General features: G+C 37.1%; 1 protein-coding gene across 1 annotated transcript; it reads right to left on the reverse strand.

Annotated features, from left to right (window-relative positions):
• Positions 1-12675: 12675 nt before the first annotated feature.
• LOC133844001 (uncharacterized) lies at positions 12676-13975 on the reverse strand. The gene has a single exon (XM_062277782.1). The coding sequence runs from the start codon at positions 13633-13635 to the stop codon at positions 12838-12840; it is 798 nt and encodes a 265-aa protein (XP_062133766.1). The 5' UTR covers positions 13636-13975; the 3' UTR covers positions 12676-12837.
• Between the last annotated feature and the right edge of the window lie 8981 nt (positions 13976-22956).

The raw sequence follows: 22956 nt of genomic DNA on the forward strand, positions 1-22956 counted from the left end.
TTTTTAGATCTCTTCAATTCGGTAAAGATTTTTATGAGCCGCTATTTAGTCGTGTGTGAGACGATCACGTGCTCAGCTCTGTTGTTGTGGGTATTTGTTAGCCGTTAACGTCATAGGGTTAGGAAAAGGTTGCAGCACGTTGGCATCGCGTGCTCGACGTGTGCCGACTGTTATTACGTATACGCCAGCGCGGCCAACTCTATGTGTACATATGTGTGTGTGAGGGTCTAGAAATAAAACATTAAATTACGTAGCTCACCCGTTGCCAGTTTGCAGTTACCCCATTGTTTCTGTCTCCCAACAGTGAGTGCGATTCTGACTGAGACAGCGACTGCGACTGTGACTGCGATTGGGGCAGGTGTGGCACACACGTATACCGCGCACGTAACTGAAATTTTAAGCAATCAGACAGACAGTCATGCAGTCAACCAAGGCAGAGACAAACGGACAGACAGACAGACAGACAAACAGAGAGACAGTCGTATATTCAGACAGAGAGGTTTTGGAGCACTGTGGACCGCCTGCGGTTTCGTTTTGAAGTGGCCTTTAATAGTTTGCTGTCTGCAACTGCAGCGAAATGTGGCATATAGTATGCTGCCACACTGTATGTATACGTGTATGTGTGTGTGTGTGTGTGTGTGTGTGGTTGTGGCGTGCTGTTGGCAAACCAAAGAGCAGTTTAATGAAATAGCAAAGAAAATTGTGGCTGTTGCTACAGCTACATAAATGGCACTGCAACGCTGCAAACGCGAACTGAAATTGTAATTATGCCGCAATTGCGATGACTGCTAAGCGAGAGTCGCATTTCAGATGACCACAAAGCGAATTTACATACAACGAGACTCTGCAGCACAGCACGAAGGCCGCAGCTCGCGGATCGCAGGTTGCAGGTTGCAGGACGCAGGACAAATACCCCATAAAGTTGAGTGCCAATTTGGCGTAAACAATGGAAACCTCTCCTCCAACCGATAGGCAAATGCGCCATGTCCAATATTAGAGTGTAGTGTGTGCATATTGGATACGAGTATCTTAGCATCTACTATGTAGTTGAGTTATTTTGCATAAATTTTGGATGTACGCGTAGTTTGAAAGTAAGGATTTGCTTTTTAAACAAAGCTTAAAGTGAATGCTTTAATATGTACATTGAGGGTAACTATCTAACAATATATGTTATGTGTACTTTAACTTAGATCAATTTGAAATAGATTATAAAAAATACATTAAATAGTATTTACATTTAAGTAAACTATTTAAAAGAGTAATTAAAAAAAAATCTTTCTAATTATCAATTATACTATGAATAGTTAGTTAGTTAGTTAGATCAACTTAAAATAGGTTTTAAAAATATTTATAAATAAAAAATAATAATAAAACTATCTAATAAAATTTGCTTCCAGTTTTTTAACTTAGATTAATTTAAAATAGATTTACAGTACAGTTACTTTAAAGTTTATTTTCGGAATTTATACTTCCAATTAACTACTTCAAAAATTATTTGAAAATAACAAAATTTGCTTGCTAAAATAATTGCGTTCTTTTATGTGAACCGACGACAAATATTTTATTATTCTTTCAACACATATGAAAATTACTTTTCCTGGAAAATGCTCTCATAAATGTTTATCTAAGACACCAGCGGCGTTTTTTCTATTAAATACGTTTCTATATATAATATTCTAGGAAATACACACATAACGAAAGCAATGATTTGTATCTGAACGCCAAAAATTATTATTATTATTATTATTTAGGGATCGAGGTAATATTGGGGGTAATATTTCGTTGTGTGCTAAGTTGAGACTTTTCAACGCCTTCAGAAAATGTTCCAGCTTAAATCGCAGCAGCTGCTGCTTAAGTTGCCACAAAAACATGGCTTTAATACTTTGTGCCCAAAAAAAAACATAAAACCAAATGAGTGTGTATGTGTATGGCGTGTGTATGTAATAAGAGAGGAAATAAACAATGGGGCAAGAAAACAAATATTAACAATGCCAATAAACATAAGTAAGGCGCATAGCCAGAAAAGTACCCGAAGAAATAATCCTCGAAAATAATCATTATGGCCATAAGGAGGCGCGTCGGGACCAGCCACAGAGCTATGTAAAAAATGCAATTGGCCATCAAAATAACAACAACAAGGACAACTACATAGTGGACACAACTGAAATATGTCCAAATGACTGGACAAGCACTCGGGGTGTATTAGTGGTCCAGAGTCCTCGGTGTTTATCTAAACATCTATGTATATGTACTCGCATTAGTGTGCGTAACACACGCCGTATACACTAACACATATGTGCACACTCACACATGCGTCGACCGGCACTAGAGCGGCAGACAAGGCCCAAAAGGATAATCGGCCTAGATTTAATGGTATTTTTATGTTACGCAAAAGGATTTTTAATTGCTTAGCTGGATATACCCCATTGTTTGATGGCTGGGTGGATAGACTAAGCTCACCCACCCTCTTTCCCTCTAAGAGGGAGGCAGACACAAGGGATAATTTATCTGTGTGGCGGAGGGGCAGGTGTTTTTTGCACATTAGAGACGCAAACTTAGCAAGGCCAAAGAATTGATGATAGCCAAGGGCATTCAAATGGGCTGTTAATTAGTTTTGTATCCCCAAGGCCAGACTGAACATATCCAATAGCAATGACTATAAGCTGATTGATAGAAGGTGAGAGATAAAAAGAAGGGGGAGAAAAATAAAACAAGGGAATAAGCAAAGTCAGTGAATACTTGTTGCGTTGTGAATGTAGCAAGCAGTGTAATGGCCTACGGCTAACAAAGCAGTTCAATGACCCACTGCTCTCAAAGCAGTGTCAAGCAGTGTCGATCGATTTGGTATATTTCAAAGCAAAAAATACCAGCCCAGTATACTTGACATTCAACCTGACAGCAAATCATCATTGTTCTTTTCAGCACTTTTGATTAATGTTGTCGCTGTTGCTATAATGAATTTCAAATAGGCTGAAAAAAGAACAAAAACAAAAACAAAATGAAAGTTAAAAATCTGCTATAATGCCAGGCGACATTCATAAATCAAGGAGATTCTCATTAATTCAGATCTTGACAATTGCTCAATGTACACGATTTAAAATGCATTAAAAACCAACAGCATAGAGTGGCAAAAAGCAACAATGAAATGGAAATTCTTCCATGTTGTGTCAAAAGTGAAGTACAAAAAAATTAAAAAGCGGCAGAAAAAAGCAAAAACAAAATTGTGACTGGCAGTGAGCTCAATGTCCTGGTCATGTCCTGGCCGCGAAAATGATTAATGATAAATTATTTAAGGAACGTTGACAGCAAATAAAATAACAAAATTGTAGGCAAAATGGCAGGTGGAATATTTACGAGCATTAAATGTATTTAAAATGCTATTACAGTTCGTTGCGGATGGGTTCAAATTGAAGCACTTGATGACCTCAAAACAATAGTATAAAGGCATAAAGGCAAATAAATCATGAATATTAAGTTGCCAGCCCTAAAGAACAAAAGTCAATTGCTCAAGTTTATTGATGGAGACAGTGACATAGACAGAAACAGAGACAGAGACAGCAACAGAGGAAAAGTCACTGAAGCGACTATAGCGATGGCACTTGAGAGCTTAACGGCTTAGAAAGCCCTGCCCCAAAGTGTCTCATCGGCCCCTCCTCCAATCTCCTGGCTCTCCTGATGGATGGAATTGCCATAAGTTAGGCATGGCCACCCATTTGATTAGATAGCCTGTCCAGCTACGATTCGAAATAGACTCAAGGGGCACCAATGTTTATGCAATTTGAATCAATTTTTCCATCTCATGATTCAAACAATTGCAGCATTCACCAGAAAACTCTCAAGTGTTGTGTGTACTCAACGTACACATGAATGGATGTGTGTTAGTTTGCTTTGCGGCCATTTTTGGTTTTTGTTTATTAAATTCCGGACATGGATTTTTGAGCTTTGCACAAATTCCTGTCAACTATTCAGACCCAAACCGGTTTCTCCTTTTAGCTTGGAACTTTACCCAAAAATTCTGATGTGCAGCTCTTAAGCTGTATGCATTTTTAAAGTTTTCATTTGCGGAAACTTTGCTCGTTGCCACAAAGTGGATAACTTTCTCTCTATCTCTCTCTGTCTGCTAAAGGCATTTGCCACATACTCGCAGTCTCTTAAGACGGGATGCATCGTCATGCGTTAACTATAATATATAGTATATTCATTCACGTACATGCTTTCAGTTTGCGTTATCAATATAATATTATATCATATTATAGAGCACTTTGTATGGTTCGCTTTGTTAGTTCTTTTCCACAAATTAAAAGTTTTTCTTTTTTTTAGCTCTACTTTAATGCAAATGCAATGAAAGTTGATTGAAGGAGCCATTAAGACTGTGGTTTAAATTAAGTCTGGAATGACTTCATACATTTTGCACATTATGTTTTGAGTCACCAAAAAGTGATTCGTTCTCAAACAGTTCGATTGGGAATTTAATTTTCTACTGTAGTATCTACTATGAAATAATACGAAACGGCTGTGAAAGTCCTTGGGGAGAAATCTGCACAATTTAGCAGGTTTATCCTTGCGAAAGACAAACAGATTGAATTGCAGTTTCAATTTGAGCTCACCTTTTTGCCACATAAGTATAAATGCTATGAAAATCTTATGATATAACCATAAAATACACAATCGCCGAACCGCAAATAAAAGACACCAAATTCAAACAACATAAACATACAAAGGCAGACAGAGACAGAGACAGAGAAAGAGAGAGAGAGAGACTGGCGGACAGACAGATCGACGGACTGAAGCTAATTTTGTCTAAGTGGGTAAAACAAATGTTGAGATTTCGTGCTGCAATGTCAGCTCGATTCCGATTCCGATTCCAATCCCAATTCCAATGGCAATCCCTGAGCAGCAACCAGTGCGTAATGCTCGGCTTGTCTTTTTCATATTTGTTGCCACTGAATTTTACTGCTAACTGGGGAACTGGCTAAGACTGGTTAAGATAGCGGATAGACTAAGCAATACCCTTTAAACTTTAAAAAAGACTGTTGCATTATTAATTTAATTATACTAAATTAATTGGATATTCATGATACTGAATAATAAAAATTTGAAAAGCGAAAAGAGTACTTTTTAATTTCGCAGACATGATGAATGTAGTAGCTAATAAAGAGTCTCATCAATAGACTGCATTTGCATTTAATTTTCATTAGTAATTACTATTAAAACATAATAATCAATAATTATTCCTATAATATTTCAAGTCTGTTACATACACTTCAACACTGCTAATATACCTCTTCGCCTTCTTCTTGTGTAGCGTATAAAAGCAGAACCAAAACAAATGACAAACAATAAAAATCGAGTATACGCAATGCTTGCTTAAAGGATCAGCGGGTGTTGCGCGTGTTTACGCGTGTGTGAGTGTGCGGGGGCATCTTGTGTATTGGTGTGCGTGAGTATGGCAATATTAGCAATGTGTTTTAAGTGCTTGGCTGCCAGTTAAAGTTATTGCTGCATAATTTCCGGTGCTAAACATTTCCGTTGCACATAATTACACACATAACGAGACGCCCCGTAAAACCTCAAGTGAAATTAAAAGCGAGCCTAGCAAATAACCAAAAAAAAAGAGAGAAAAAATTAACGCAGAAAAAGAGAAGAAATATGAAAAAAAGATATAAAAAAAGAAAGGAATTGCAAGTGGCGCATGTTGCGCTGGCGATAAAAAGCGCTTGTTAATGTTTATGCATGTGCCGGCCAAGGCAGGACAATTGTCCTGCGGGACCGTGTCGTATCTGTGTGTCCCACTCCCCTTCTCTCTTCCCCTCCCTTCCTCTTCCGCTCTCTGTCTCTCACTCTTTGTGTGCTGCGCCATTGGCGGAGCTTATGGGGAGACCATTATGGACAACTGCAATGGCGACAATAACGTGTCGTTGATGTTTCACACCTGAGACACATTTTCGAGAATGTATGCCTGTGTTTCCCTCCGTCTCCTCTCCACTACTCTCCTTCCTCCTGCTGAACAGGTGGTTGGCGCAGCGCCCAAAAGTGTGCTATTAAAATTGAGACTATGCTATAGACACAATACATACATATACACATCTATATATGTATATCTATACTGCATACATATTGTATATCTGTATAATGTATATTTATGCATTTACATAAGCTGAGTGCTTGAAATGCTGCCAAACTGGCAAATGCAACACAAATTTTGCGGTTTTGTGGTTATCCTTTTAAGCACAACAACAACAACAACAACAACGACAACAACAACATCACAACAGGTAAAGGATAACAACAGCCGTCCTTTTCTGGGAGAGCTGTTAAGCTTGTTAGGCGTGAAATATGCTTTTGCAAGATTTTTATTGTAAAAGCCCTTATTAAATATATAAATTCATATGCACATTCAACGCGTTGATTATCGAAGCGCCTGCCAAATTGACGGCTTTAAATTAATCGGATTTTTTGCTTAACACAAAATAATGGGTAGAGAAAACCAGGCAAATTTAATATGCGACTTGTTGCGGTTGCTTAATATGAAAATATGCGTGAATTTATTAACACGAACACTAGATGGCGCCAGTTTACGCCTTGAATATGTTTTGTATTTATTAAAGAATTTCGCCTGCTTTAATATTGACGGCAGTTTTTCTACGTTCGTGGTAAATCGATATAGAAAAGTATAGGCACCTTTTGTCTATCACACGCATTAGCATTAAATTACAATATACATTTCCTCTCTTTTTACTTTAGCATATTGATTCACTCTTGAGTTAAGCACAGTCAACCTTTAGGGAAATCTTGTAAGTTTGCCCAAAATGTTGCCCTTTTTTAATGAGCGAGGTTTTAGGCGTATTCTTAATAAGTTCAGCGATTATTTGCTAAAAACTTTGTGGACCAAAAATTTGCCTTTTGTAGGCGGGTTTTTTGGTTTTGGTTTTGGTTCGTTGCAAGCGTCGCGTGCTTAAAGCTTTGCCAACTCATGGCTCAACGTTTTGGACCTTAATTAACCAGAAGTACACGCAAAATGATTTGATGCCGGCCTCAGGCATTTTGCCAATCAAATTGAGCATAAATCTAAACAAAATTCTAGAGACTCTCGGTGGCAGTTAGCGTTTCTCTGTTGCCCCGTGGGCGGAGTTTAATTAAACCTGAGCAGCGAGCAGCGAACAGCGAGAAGTGCGCTGAATTTAAGCGTTTAATTGAAAAACTTTAAACGAGACTTGTCGTCCCAAGAGAATATATATATACCATACACAGTAAACGACACTTTTTAGTTTGCAGTGAGCCGAGAATAGAGAGCAGCAAACAGCGAGTGGCAGGCCATCCAATACAATGCCACAAGCGGCAACTTTGACGCAGACTCAAAAACGCAAAAATTTGTGAGCGACACTTTTTGGTTGGAGAGTGTGGAAAATAAATTCGCAGCGAGGCGGATCGCCAAAGTTGCCAAGAGACGGTGCAAAAAATTATGACAGTTGATAGTAGTTGGCACAGACAGTGCAGCAGCAACAACAACAACAACAACAGAACCGAAGCAGTTGCTGCATTAAAATCACTCATACGCACCGTCATATGTGCACCGTCTCTTTTTGTGAGTTGCCGCTGCTGCTGATGCTGCTGCTGCTGCTGCTAGTGTTGCCGTTGCTGTTGCCTGTTGCCCTGGGAGCAGCATTAATTGACACGTGATAATTTAATTAACGTGGCTACAAAACGTGGCATCCAACTAGTGCTAAGCGTCGTCATCATCAGCAACACCATCGATGCCAAGCAGACACCAAAGCAAAAAAAAAAAAGAACAGAAAAAAAGAAACATCCCAGCGAGAGTCTGCTAATTGGGTCAGCAGCATTTTGAGGGCGCACCACGTCTGCCCATCATTGTTTTCCCATTGCCATTGGCCGCAGGCACAGTCAGACCTCCTCCATATACCACATACATATATCTAGTATCTCCATTCCCATTCCCGTTCCCATTCCCTTTCCCATTTCCATTGCCATCCCACCTCATCACCGTTGAGTGTCTCTTAATTACAGTGTGCGGCGCTTGTTGGCAAAAGGGATTTTCTTCTTCTGCTGCTGTTGCTGCTGCTGCTTTTGCTTCTGTTTCTGTTTCTTGTTTGTCTCTCGATGTCGACGCACCGTTACAGTTTTCCTCGGCGATACAGCAATATGTGTCATGCCACAAAGTATGCACAGATAATTGACATCAGCTTAACAAAAGCACGACCCCTGCCCCTCGCTACTCCTTCTCCCACTTCCTCTCCATCCATCAGCCTAACGCATTTATCATAAGCTACACATGCGTTAAATAAACTGAAAACGAGCCAAGGGTCTTGCTGCTGTCAGAATTTCAGCCAGCTTTGGTCAATTCAATGGGATTTAAAGACTTTGTGTTAAAGTGCTAATACTCAAAGAGAATTGTTAGCTGTTAGTTGACAGAGATTCTCTTGCATTTGTAAAAGCTCAAACGATTTTATTTTCCTAATTAAAGAGCATTTTGTAGAATTGTAATTAAAAAGAGTAAAAAAAAAAATTATTTGAATATTATCAATTAAAATTGTATGTTTAAAATATGCAAAAACTAATCCCTAATCAATTACTATATACGAATTAATGGCAATGCAACATTTATTGCGCAATGCATACGTAATGATAGGCGATTAATGTTGTCAATTATTAATTAAAAGTTGAAACTCTTTTGATGCTTAAATATATAAACCGAACGTAGGCATAATTATGCTTATTGTTTGATTTACATAACTAAACTTTAAACATTCAACACTTTTTTTGTAGTCAAAATACTTGTTTTTAACAATTTTTATACACTTCATTTAACTATTTGGTATAGAGTAAAAGGAGTTAATTTTGAAAACAGCAGATTATAAAAGTTGAATAATAAACGTTGAATTTATATTATATGTTAAGCAAAACTTTCGCGGTTGCTACAAGAGTATCAGCTTACATACTTTATACACTCCAACATAATCATAACTTATAAAAAGTTGCAAATGTTTAATAGATTTACTAAAAGCGATGCAAGTTATTTTATTTTGAAGTTTTAAGTTTTATACACATTGTTGGAGCGGCATTGATCTATGTATTTAATAACCTTCAGCTATATTTAAGCGATTAAACGAATGAATTTAGTCAACCGCAACAAGCGACGCATAAAAGTATGCTACGAATACGTGCATGGCACAGTGCAGCAGCCTATGAAAAATTATAGTGAAAATATGACAGAAGAAATATATATGAAACTAAAAATACTAATTTTAAAGGTGACCAACATAATTCTTAGATTTTTCTTGTTATACCCGCTACCTATAGGAACAGGTAGAAGGAGGCATCTCCGCCAATCGAAACATGCGTAATTTGAAGCTAGAATGAAGTTAAAGTTGGAACACATAATAATAACTACAGTATTTTTGAAAATTTGCAGAAGTTATTTAAAAAATACTTTCGCATGGAAAAAATACATACTGCAACAGGGTCTTAGCTGTCTTGGCGGACAATCTGGTATGTTTAGTAATCTGTAGTATATCTCTAATGTATCAATATACCAAGGAATGCCTTAACTATTTGTATAGTATTTATGTGGTATATTAATTCGATATATTTTAATAATAATTGTTATGCTGCTATTCAAAATGGGTATCGGGTATCTTACAGTCGAGCACACTCGAATGTAGCTTTCTTCCTTGTTACTTTTTCAATCAATTTTGCGCCACTGTGCTGCAATGTAGCAAATGGGCTGAGCACAAGTTAAGTGCCGCTTGAGCCTTTTTAAATATAGATACTCAGAGGCGCTCGCATAAAAATACGCATCATTGCCAGCCAAACGAGCCACGCCCACCGCCCACAGTTCGCTGCCGTTGCCGTTGCCATTGTCAACTGACAATGCCGCTGGCGAATGTGTTGAAAGATCCAAGTACTACAACAAGGGAGAGAGCTGAGGGAGCTGTTTGTGCCAGTTGAATGCAAATATTAATAGTGCAAATTTTCTGTTGCACAACAGAAATAATACAGATGCATTGCCTCAGTCCCCCGCAATATATAGTATATATACATATATGTACTTGTATACTCATGGAGATAACAGTGTGTGTCATTTGTTGTCGTCCTTCTACAGTTGAGCATGAAAAGCATTTACAAACAACACTTTAACTTTACACCAAGTAATTTTCTTATGCGCTGTAAATAGGTTCGCTTAAAACAAAATATTTATTTTAATTTTTTATGCATATTTATTCTCCATTTTCAATTTTCATTCGCTTATTTACAACATTTTTATTTGTTGGCGCAACAAATTTTTGTATGCGATACCATTTAATATAGTTGCACATTTGTTTGCTTGCACAATTGCAGCGAGCGGTTTGTGTTCTTAATTTAAGTGCATCAACATTTTTATTCTGTTTTACATATTTATTTATTTATGCTTTTTATGGGCAACATTGTTTGCCAACAGTCTCCAAATAATTATTTCGTTTGATCTCTTGTGTTGAAGCTAAAACCATATTCAATGTTCAAATATCAACAGTTGCCAAATAAATTGCTCTCGTATACATTTAATTAAATCAATTTGATGCCACATACAGTAAATTGACACTTTACTGACCACAAATAAAGACTAAAAAGCCAAAATGTATGCACCAGACTGTTCTGTTATTTAGATATGATAGTTTTTGACAATAGCGAAATATTCACTTTAAATTGTTGTAGAATTTGTGAGAAATCCGAAGTCGGAACACACGCCACAGAAGTGTTTAATAATGCTGGACGGGCAACAAATGCTGGGCATTTCATAAAGTTTAATTAACGCCAGCACATGGTAATGAAATGCAACTGGCAAGAAAAATGGCTGGCACTATTAAAATTATATTAAAATAATTAAAAGAGCAGACTTGCAGTCCCAGATGGCGACAAATGAACGTCTGAGGTCGAAGATATTAGCATGATTAAATTAACATAAATTGAGAGAAAAGGCAAAATAAGGTAGCTCGAAATGGAAATTGTCAAATCGTTTGCTGGCTTGATATTTATTTACTTTGCTTATTCAATTGAACCGTGAGTAGCCCAATTATGCAATCAATTGGCCAAAGACTAATGCCAGCTCAGTTGGTGCTGTGATAATGCGACTAAATGCAGCCCAGTGGAAATGCGTCATTAATTACCAAGGCCCAGGTGAGTTTGACTTGAGCCATGTTCAACTCAACGGCTTGTGGTCGCCTGATTAAATTTCAGTTGCATGTGGTAATTATGACACCTTAACACACACACACACACCTACATAGACTGACACTTTCACTACTTGCATCTGGCTGAGCTCTGATTAATCAGACAAAGGCGAATTTAAGCAGGTGGTCGGGGTACTTTGGAAATATTGCACAATCAGCGCATTAAATAATTAAGTGCTTAATTAAATAAGGAGCAGGAAAATGGCCAAGAGCAGCTGGCTGAAAGCAACATGATATCTCGATTGTATTCCAATTCCTTTTGTCTGTCGCTCTGCCATGGCCTGAACTAATTTTTGTATTGTATTTCATCTGCTAATGGCGCATACAAATGCGAACAGTTGAGCCAAGGGTCGAGCATGTTAGTATGTATTAGGTATGGCATTATCTCTGCCCATCTACTCGAAGGCAAATAGTAATGAAAATGAAAATGTGGAAATGGGAAATGAAAATGGCATGCACATCACGTGCGGCCTCAAATTTGTAATGAAAATTAAATAAGAGTCAAATAAATGAGTGAAATGTGCGGCATTCGTTGCCTGTTGCATGTCCACTCGCAACGCTCATTAACTTGTACCATATTGATTAGTAACAAGCATTATATTTACCACACACACTCACACATACACATACACATACACCATTCTGTACAGTTGATTAGGTGATAAGTCTGCAAAGTCAGCTAATGGTTGTAATTAATTACACTAGTGAGAAAACTGTTGCAAACCGAAGCAACTAGCAAGTACACATGTTGTGCTCTTTTTTTCATATCCAATTCAATTACAACAATTTGGAATTTGAATTGAAAAGTGGTTTTATTTTAGATTTGTGAATTTTCAAGCCAATGGAAACCAAGTTGGAAAACGATATGTATAACCCATTTTTTTTAAGAATATATTTCAATTGAATTATTGTTAAGGTTTTAAAAATATTCCAACTAAGGTTACATAATATTAAATAAATCATTAATGCAGTTTTTCTATTATTTGAAATTTAAACAATTTTAAGTTTTAAAGCAATTTTAGAGATTATTGTAATTCAATCAGAATCATCAGAATCTCTTAAGTACCTACGTTGTGCTCTTATTTTATTATCCAATTCAATTACTACCATATAGACCGCTAAATACAAATTTTACTGGTTATATGTAACCCACATGAAGCCACTATTGTATCTTAAAAATATTTTTAATCAAAATAATATTCAAAATGAATTCAGAGTTTCATTAGGAAAGCAAATAATCTTGAATTAAAAAGATTAGGAAACCAAAATTTTTGATATATGTATATATAATATAGAAGCTGTATATTTATTTATTTTTTTTTTAATATTATGAATTTAAAAAAATAAAAAGAAAATATATATAAATACTACTTTGAATGTTCATAAAAAATTGGAACGTTTTAATTGAACATTTAATAAAATAGACAAATAAATTATAAGATTTTCCAAATGAATTTGCAAATTGAAGTCTTTAATTTTAAACTCTGTATATTTTATATGATGCTTTGAGTAAAGCAAATTATATTTGTATCTATAATGAGTTTGTTATATTTAATGCCTATTTTCACAATTTGGTTAATAAGGAAATGACAGAAATGATTCGTTTCTCGATTTACGCGGATAACTTTGAATTGGTTTTCGCAGATGTTTGGCATGAATTTCTCTTCAAGGACGATTTGCCGGTTTGCTTAGCGTGATCGCAGCAAGTGTCCTTAATATACTGCACTCCAACTTGTTCTGCTGCGGCTTTTAAATCCTTTTGGCTGCTATGTTTAATGGGCGTTGTTGATGGATTCTCATAGACTATGATCTCCATTGGAATTCCACGCTTAGGCGGCTTCTTAGATTTCTTCTTCGTTTTGATATTCAAGAACTCATCGACTTCGGAGTCGCGCAACACCAAATAATCATCTTCGTTGGGCAGAAAATCGCTGGGATTTTGAAAATTTGTATAATCGCGAACAGTGCGAATAACACTGCGAGAGTTTAGATAGTGTCGATCATAGACAGTCAGAGTGTAATACAGTTTGCGTGTTGTCTTCGGTGCCACCAGCCAGAAGACATAGATGCCAGAATTCTTGGCATTTAGAGCGACCAATTCGCGTTCCAGCTTTTTGTCCTTCAGTTGACAATACCAACTGCAGCGACAGCCAATCATCATGATGGGCAAATGATTGTCGAACTTGTGACGATCGTGGATGAGCGCCGAATTCGGCAGACTCAAATAGCTGATGCCTGGCAACGTATCGAGTTGATCTTTCACACCGGCATACATCAGCGATGCCACACATTGATTTTCACCATACTCATAGCCCGTGGGATCGAAGCAGACCACACAAGGTTTGTGCTCAAAGACCTCCGAGGTGGTTATGCTGGCATTCCGGCTATGCTTATGCAGCATGTGCATCATCAGATTCGATGGGAATACGATTTCGGTGCATCGTCCAACTGGACAGTAGCCAGGCACTCGGCATATATGTGTTATGGCCTTGCGACGCTCTTCCTCTTTCACCTCATTATCCTTGATTTCCTGCAACTTTTTTTTCCATCTTCATTTCCATTTCCCATATCTGTTTGTTGATTACTTCTACCTTGGGCATATTGTCAGCTTAAAATTTACTTTAAAATCGATTTATTTAATTGTTCTTCATGTGGAAACTATGGAATATCTATCTAGCGATTAAAATTAAGATCGAAATATGAACTGAATTAAAAAACAAATGGTAACGGAAATTATTAATTTGAAGCTTAACGCTTGACAACTAGATTATTTCTCTTATGACGAAATGTGTTTTAACATCATTTTAATATTCATTTTATAAAAGAGTATTTTCCTGGCCAGAAATGTTGTTCTCACTATAGAATAAGTGTCTTTAAACAATACATTTTATGTTTAAAATATTCTTAATTAATTGTATTTACTTGTATGTTTATTAGAGCATTTCTGGCCAGAAGTTTGACTAGAAAATTTCTATGACGATAGAATATCTTCGTTAATTTCAAATTCCAATAAGTAAAACATTTATTTATTCAATAATTTTTAGTTTAAGCATTTTTTTCTCTTTATTTTAATTCAATTGTAATTTAATATCATGTATCTTTTACTTTTTGCAATGCCCACAAACATATGACGTTTCTGATTTGTAATTTATTAATTCTCACTTTATGGTGTATCAACAATTTAAAAAATATTCTTGTATAGTCGCCGTCCTATCAGAAATGTTTTTCTCGTCACATTTTCCCGGTCATCAATATGCAAATTGTGATCTAAAAAATTGTTTAAATTCTTTACCTGCTATTCGCACATACTTGACTTATTTCCAATTGCCTTTTCGTCTATGGAATTTTTCCATATATCCATTTCAATGGCTATGCCAATTTTGTGTGACTGTGCGAGTCATCCCAAAAATAGGCAGCTCTCAAATTTACGCTAGACGCGTTGGGGAGAGAAAAAAAGGAAGAGAAGGAGAGAGATAGGCAAAGTGCCTAACTAGATACGCACCTTTTGAACTCACTTCAAAGTGTCGATGATAACATAAAGTTGAAGGCACTGCATGCCTGCCACAAAAACTATTGACAACTGTGCAAAATTGGAGAAGGAGGAGTGAAATGAAAAGAAATCTATATTTTTTCTGAATTAAATTCGGTTTGGAAAAGTTTGAAGCTAAGCGAATTGAGCCTTCGCCTGCTGTACTATATAGCTAAAAGGGAGCACAAGACCTTTTTGCGGCTCATGGCATTAGAGAGCCAGGCTTTTGTGGTCAAAATTGAGATGTCGGTGGCCTTGCACCCACATCAAAATTTTGGACATGTGTTCGGAGGACGGAGATACTTTCCGATTCGGGGGAACCACTCGAAAGCGTCTTGTATTTATTTTAATTTCAATATTAGTTTTTATTTGCTGCGGCTAATCAAATGCGATTACCAAGCTAAGTCGACCCTTTGGATGGCAGGCAAAATGCTAAATTAAAACGTCAAAGTCTCTAAGCCATGGCCTAAACTGAACTGTCATAGTCGACTAATTTAACGCACCATCTCCATAGTATTTTGTCAAAATCCGAATAAAAATAAATGAATTTGCCAAAAGTTTAAATTGAAGTCTCAAGCATTCCCCCTTCCCTCCCCATCATCCACCCATTCCCGTTGGCATGCTGTCAATTTTTCCATTTGTCGACTATTCGACAAACTTTTCGAATTGCCCGCGCACCTCTCTAAATGCTTTTGAATGCCGAACAATTTTTGTCTTTTGTATTCTCGACTCTCGTACTTGGACTCGTCGGGACTTTGGGGCTCGGGTCTCGCACTCCATTTGAGATTTTCATTTCGTTCTTGCACAAAAAGTTGGCAAGTTCAAAAGCAAAACTCAAAGTGGCAAAAACGAAATGCACAGCAACAACAATATGGCAACGGCAGTGGTAATGGCAACAGCAACGCCAACAGCAACAGCAACAAAAACTAATAACAAGGCAATGCAGCCACTGAACCACTGAGAAGCGAGCTCTTCATTTGCGCCAGCTTGGTCAATTGTTGGCTCATTTTGTGTGCAGCATCTGTCAGCAGATTTATTTAACATTTCCCCAACTTAAGCACAGATTATTAACAAACTGCAGTGGGCAGAGCTCTGGTGCAGTACTGCTTATAACAGATTCTCGCTTAGCTCACCAATCACAAAGATGCAAGCAAATAGAAATGAATATTTACTTCGAAATTCCTCAAGAATATTCTTCTATATAAATTCGATTTAATTGTTTGACAGTTGTCTTTCATTAAGTTAATTCCTTTAATAGTAGTAGCACAAAATATTTTATCTGAAATACAAATATATTTTAATAATTGTATTATTAAAATTTGTAATGTAAAAAAACTGATAATTAGCAGTTTTAATATACTCGTACATATGTCTAATCTGTTAGTCGCTTACTCTTGGTTCTGGTGTCGGGATGCAACGTAATTATTACTTTTCTTTTATTGAACACACATGTCTCATGTCAGAGCGAGAAGAGAAGAGTGACTAGAGTGACGCATACGAAGCGACATAAAGCCTCACTTCTCAACCTGAAAACCCATTTTACGAGAACTAGAACCTACCAACACAGTCAAAGGTTACAATTTAAACTTGCATACCAAACATTCCACTGCTTTCATATTCTCCAACATATAAAATTTGTATTATTCATTCATTTTAAATTATTTGTATTATATATTTCTATTTTAAATTTTATATATTCTATAAAAACTATCAATCTTAATATGAATGTCGAAAGACTATACTAGCGCCATCTAGCGCTCATGGCTCGCGTGATGTTTGTAACAGCTTCTTCATCAATAATGCATTGCCTTAGCTGTCAGGGCTGCGTGTTTTAAAGCTTACAGAATAGTCCAATTGATATATTTTTAATTATTATTATTTTGCGGATGTTATCTCACATTCATTTACTTTCATTCTCACTCTCGCTTGGTGCAATTAAATGGAATCGTTTTAGCCTTTAATTATTGGAACATCAGATAAGTTGGTTATTGTCACTTGACTATGAGCGCGCAGTGAACATTAATCATATGTTATGAACCACAGTGAAGCTTCAACATTTGACACGCTGACAATGGGATCAATCAGCAAAAATATTGATTGACATATCAATTTTGTGCAACAACAAAGACAACGAATGCTATGACGGCAACAACAACAACAACAACAGCAGCAGCAGCAGTAAAGATAACCGACAATGTTGAACACAGTGACAAGCAGATGAGTGCGAATTTGAAAAGCGCATTTTCCGTCAAATTATGCAATAGTTAAAAGTGTACACAAATGCGTGTGTGTATGTGTGCGTGTGTGTGCACTGTGGGATAAATCGGTGCACAATTTGCCAACAAAATGATAAAATTTTGCGGTAAATTTGCCAACATTATGTGTGCTATGCTGCGTGGCTTGTGAATATTGACTCATTTGCATGTGAATACAAGCTGATGTGAATACAAACAACAACCAAATACACAAGCACATGTAAACACACACACACCCAAACACACACACACACACACACACAAATCCACACGCACTCTGAGTGCACTTAATTTGTAAATAGTAGATGCAGCTGCTCTGCCAACTGAAGTTTGTTGCCATGTTGCATGCTTGTTGCCAATTTGAAGTTGATTTACAAAACCTACTAACGCAATGACTGGGAAAACTCAATGAGTGCCCGCAAATGAGCTAAGTCTGTCCATTGGGAAAGGGTATTACAATCTCCCTCTCAGCATAGAAGGCAGTAAATCTGTAGGGAGAGAGCGTATAGCAATAACAACGCGTTATATATCGCCTTAATTGTGTGGCAAAGTGAAATCGATTCGCATTCCGTCATGAAACGCTTCACAGTTTATCGTTAAGCGCAGATACGTAGCACGTAGTATCTGTATCTTGTTTGGCTTTAACGATCCATAGTCGTCATTTGTATGACCCGAAATCCACTCGAAGGACAACGACATATGCAAGCAATCGATGATAAATGATGACAAAAAGAAGTGCCGTTAATGCAAAAGACTCGACAACAACAATAACAAAGTGCGCAAGAATCAGCTGACCCATAAATATGCCATCCATTTAATATATGTATATAGTATGTCTATATCTATGTCATCGTTTCAGCTTCAGCCATTCAGCATTCCACTTGTGACCTCAAACCCCAAATGCAAAAGCCCAAACGCCAAGGGGCAAAAGCAAAAGCAGCCACATTAAATTCCACGCAGGCGTGAGAGCCTGAGAACATCATTAATTTTCTTATATGCATTATGAAATTTATTATTGATTTTATGACGCAAAAATATGTGCGACTTCCTATGATTAAATGACGCAGCGTTTTAAAGCCGCAATTCACTTGGACCACGCGGCGTATACGTAACATGCACCAAAAATTGCTGCACAACATTCTTAATTATCGCAAATACTGTAAATGCGCTTAATTGGCTAAAATTATATACATGCAAAAATGTACATTAAGCAGAAAGCAAACAGAAAAAGTTCCCAAAATTTAAAGACGAACTGTGAATGCTCTAAAAGGAATTAAAAATTTTATAAATTTAAAATTTTTTGATAAATTAGAAAAAGGGTTGCAAAATAAGTAATAATTAAGAACATTTATTGAAATTATATATTAACACAATTTTAATAAGAATTTCAACACGAACGAAATAGTTTTGCAAGTAGAAATTATCGTTCTTCAAGTAAATGAAACGAACATAAAAATAAATGCAATGATATGAGATTAATTTATCATTAACAATATTATTTTTATGACTATTTATCTTAAATATGTATTTACAAAGTAATACTATAATTGCAGACAATGTAAGTAGCATATTCGAAAATATTAAGTATACGACTATTTAATTTAACTCACATGTCATTTTTGATACTTCACAAAAAATACTAGGAAATATATTTAAAATTGAAAAAACTGCCAAATGGTGTTGTATGTTTACGCAATGTTTTTTGGCTGGCAAGGACATTGTAGAACGCTTTTACTTAAAAAAGCAAAACTCAGTTAAATTCGTAGCTCAAAGCGTGCTGCCAATTGCAGTCGTGCTGTTCTCTGCTGTGCTGTGCTGTGCTGCGCTGTTGTGGCAATGTGGCTTCCCTTTTTTCTCGCTTCGCTTTCCTTGTGCGTTTTTCTCTACTTTTTTTTTTTTTTTTTTGGTGGGACAGTTTGCGGGAGTGAAACGTCGTTTAATTTAAAATGAAATACATCAACTTGGCCAATTATTTGAGCAATTTTGCAAATTAGTGGCCCGGACTATTTCGGTGGCCCAAAAAGCTCGCCAATTACCAGAAAGGGTGTGGCTTTCACTTTCCCTCTTCGTCTCACTCTTTGCTGTGTGTGTTTGCAGCATACTTTTGTGCAATTGGCGCTAATTACGGAGCCAGCAAAAGACAATTGCAAAAATGGGAAAAGTGCTAACTGGTAGCTGGTTGTTGGTAAATGGGAGCCGCAAGCTGGTATAGAAAGTCATGGCTAAAATGCAAGGGCTAACAAGTGGGCATTGTGTGTGTGGATGTCTCAAGGGTCAGAGGCAAACAATAAACGACAACTAGAGACTGAGAAAGAGAGTGAGAGCGAGAGTGCGAGAGAGCGAGTCGAACGCATTAACACAAAAAAACAATTGTTTAACTGGCGAAGGGTGAAATCAGAATCAGAATCAGAATCTCAAATGTGAGGAAAAACAGCAGCAACAACAACAACAAGTAAAAGGTGAACCACACATATACAATGAAATTTTAATTAAGTCTGAGTCGGTTCCTCTTTTGTGCTGATTCAGCCAAATGAAAATGCCACTGATTATGTGTGTGTTGTGTGTGATGTGTGTGTGTGTGTGTATGTGTGTAGAGAGAGAGGGGAAATGTTCTGCGCCCGAGCGAGTCTAAAATGTTGGCATACATGTACATATTTTGTTTACACTTTGCTCTCTCTCTCTCTCTGTGTGTGTGTGTGTGTGTGAGTTGTTTTGTTGTGTTTTGTTCTGTTCTGAATGGCTGCACAAATACAAAACGTCTGCAAATTTGTTGATGTGTGTGTGTGTGAGAGTGAATGTGTGTTTTAGTCTCTGCGCAACATAAATGCATTTGTGTAATTACACAACAAACACAATTGTATCTATAACATGTACTTTGTTGCATTTTATCCCTGAACTTCTTTTGCTCCCCCCCCAACTTGACTTCATGTTAAAGACTTTGCTCTAATTGAAGTAAATGTGCTAAATACAGCTCAGTTTAGGCCAATATTTTGTTTTAATTGCCTAAATTTTGGCCAAGAACGTTTTAAGATTATCTTTAAAACGAGTTAACGGTCAACTGCAGCAAAAGAAAGTAAGATAATAAACAATTATTAAATAAATAATCAAAAAAATGCGGCAGAAAAGAGAATGCGAAAGCGGGTTTAAATTACTTGCAAACATTACTTACAACTCGTGAATATTTTATTTGTTTTTCTTTCGGCGCAACTGAAATTGGCTCTTAAAATGCTTTAACCTCATTTCAAAGTGCAATGTGGCCTTCAAAAGGACAGCTTGTGGCCAAGTGCGTCAGCTTTATTTCAATTAATTAAAAATGCAACTCAATGCATGTTGCATGTCCTGAGAAATCCCAAAGCCCGAACCCCGAAGCAGCGTTGACCCTGACTGAAAGCAAGCACAAAACGAAAACGAAACCCAAAAAAAAAGAGAAAAAAAACTGCAAAAACTGTGTCGAGGGATGCTGAAAAGTAAAATGCGTTATTAATTCGAACTTTTGGCCAGGGCAAAGCAACGTAAAGAAGGAAGTGAGCTGAGCTCAGCTGAGTGAGAGCAGCAAACGCGGCAAAAGCGGATGTTTTTGTGATGTTGCTGTTGTTGTGAGTGAAGTGAAGGAAGTGCTCTTAGTCGACGGCCCTTGAGTGGTCAGCCACGGCGTTAAGAGGCAGCAATTAATCAGCACTGAAATTGCCACACAGAACGCAGAACACAGAACACAGAAGATAAAGTTGCAGCTCAAAAGCAGTTGGATTACGGCAGACTTAAGGAGGGGGGAGACTTTTGGGGACATGCGACACACAGAGACGACGTCTGCGTAAGAAAAGCGGCAAGCGAAAAAGCAAAAAAGCATAAAAGGAATCTTCTATAAAAAGTCAAGCAGCAAAACATAAGGAACAGGGATTAAAGTGACAACTTTTGAGCTGCATATTTTAAACGACAAGTTGTATGCTTAAAGTTGGTCAACTTTTTTTTGTTTTTAGCTTTGACAAGTATTTGCACAAAATGGATTTACAGTCGTCGCAGTTCACGGCAAATTTAATGCTTTAATGGGACATCTATTTGCTGAACTGATTGAAATTGTATCTAGATTAATGTATTTTCACAATTTTTTTGTTGTTGCCAGCGCTTAAAATAATATTCAAATAAATTGTAAATTATGCATAGCTTGATCGATTATTTTCTTTGAATATATAGTGCGTTTTTATGTTTCACCCAATGAAATGTGTAATAAATTGTCAATTGCCTCTCGTCTGTGCAAAGCGCAAAAAAATGGTAAAAATTGTATAAATAAATAAAAAGCGGGTCACGCCAAATGTGACCGAGATATGAAAGCGATGCGAATGCGAGCGGCAATTCAGGCGATTTATTTCAATCAGGCTGCAAAATTGCGCATACGCCCCGACAACGTCTGACAACTGAAATCATTATACAAGTGCGAGCAACATGTTGACGGAGGTTCAAAGTAGAGACGCTAAAGAATATATCGACATGCAGTTTGACAGTTTGACTATTTGACTTGAGCACACTCGGATGCCGTCAGACAGCGGCAACAAACCCGGAGCATGGCATTTCCGCAGTTCCCGCAACAACGAAATGACGTTGCAAACCGGCTGCCAAGAGAACGAGTAGTCGAGTAGAGTCTAGCCCGAGGACTATTGCTGTGGCAAAGAGTGTCGACGGAGGGAGAGGGGAAGAAAAAGGCATTAAATAAACTCGTACAAGATGAAAATCGCAAACATGCAGTTTTCCCTTTTTTTTTTTTTGTTGCTTTTGCTTCAATGACGGTGGCGTGGTCATAGCCTCGGGCAATGGCAAAACTTTTCCTTCGTTCATCTCACAGTAAGTGTGTGTGTGTGTGTGTGTGTGAGCAAATAAAATTTGTTTAGTGCAGCAGGCACAAAACTGCAATTGCAATGGCAATGGCGATGGGGATGGCAATGGCAATGGCAACTGCCAGCCGTGTTGACGTGTTGTATTGTCGTTTATTTACACTGCCGCAGAGCAGCGACAAATGCAGGCATTAAACTTTCGGATGCAATTCTTATCTGCTCCCCAAGCATTGAAAAAGTGTTTAAAATATGCAACAACATGTTTCGATTCCACCAAGCTTAAGCTTGAATAAATAAATTTAAAGCTCGATTTTGATTTGAATATATATTTTTTGATTTTAATCCCAGCTTGACTAAAAATAGCACAATTTTATAAACTAATCCGCGTATTCGTATATTTTATTATTCTATGACTGAGTCATCAATCTACTTTATGGTGGATTCATTCAGACTCGTATGCATAATAAACAAAAACAAAAGCAAAAGCAAAACGTTTCTGGCGACTCACGCGTTTCAAATAAAATGCTGCCAATAAAATGCCATAACGCGGAAACGTGTGTGAGTACATTTCCAGCTCACTGTGTGTGTGAGAGTGTGTGTGCGTGTGTTTATAGTCTGTGATCACGTGCTGCGAAGTTTGTTGGGCCCGCCAAGAGCACCCCAATCCAATCCCTTTATGCAGCTCACGCAGTGCGGTCCGGACTGTAAAAATGTCTAAACAGAGCGAATAGAATCGGAATCAGAATCAGAATCACAATCACAAACTGAACAACAACAAAACACGAACAACAAGCATAATGCCAATAAATGTGCAAGTCATATATAGACATACATATGTCTGTATAGAATGGCAATAAAAAAGTACAGCAAACGAAAATAATAAAACAAAAGCCGAGCGTATTAAAGGGGAAACTAGGAAATACCCTTTTTCATTCATAAATTTAAATATGTCAGTACATTAAAAAAGTGTATTTTATATTCTAAATTGTTAAAGCGAGCAATACATAATATATTTGTAGGATATCCGTTGGCCAGACACCCTCAACTGTCAGTTGTGTTAATTAAAAACGTTTGGAATTCTCTAAATTATTTCATTATTAAATAGATAAAAATTTGATAAA

The sequence above is a fragment of the Drosophila sulfurigaster genome, chromosome 3 (genome assembly GCF_023558435.1).
Source record: "Drosophila sulfurigaster albostrigata strain 15112-1811.04 chromosome 3, ASM2355843v2, whole genome shotgun sequence".
Classification (NCBI taxonomy): domain Eukaryota; kingdom Metazoa; phylum Arthropoda; class Insecta; order Diptera; family Drosophilidae; genus Drosophila; species Drosophila sulfurigaster.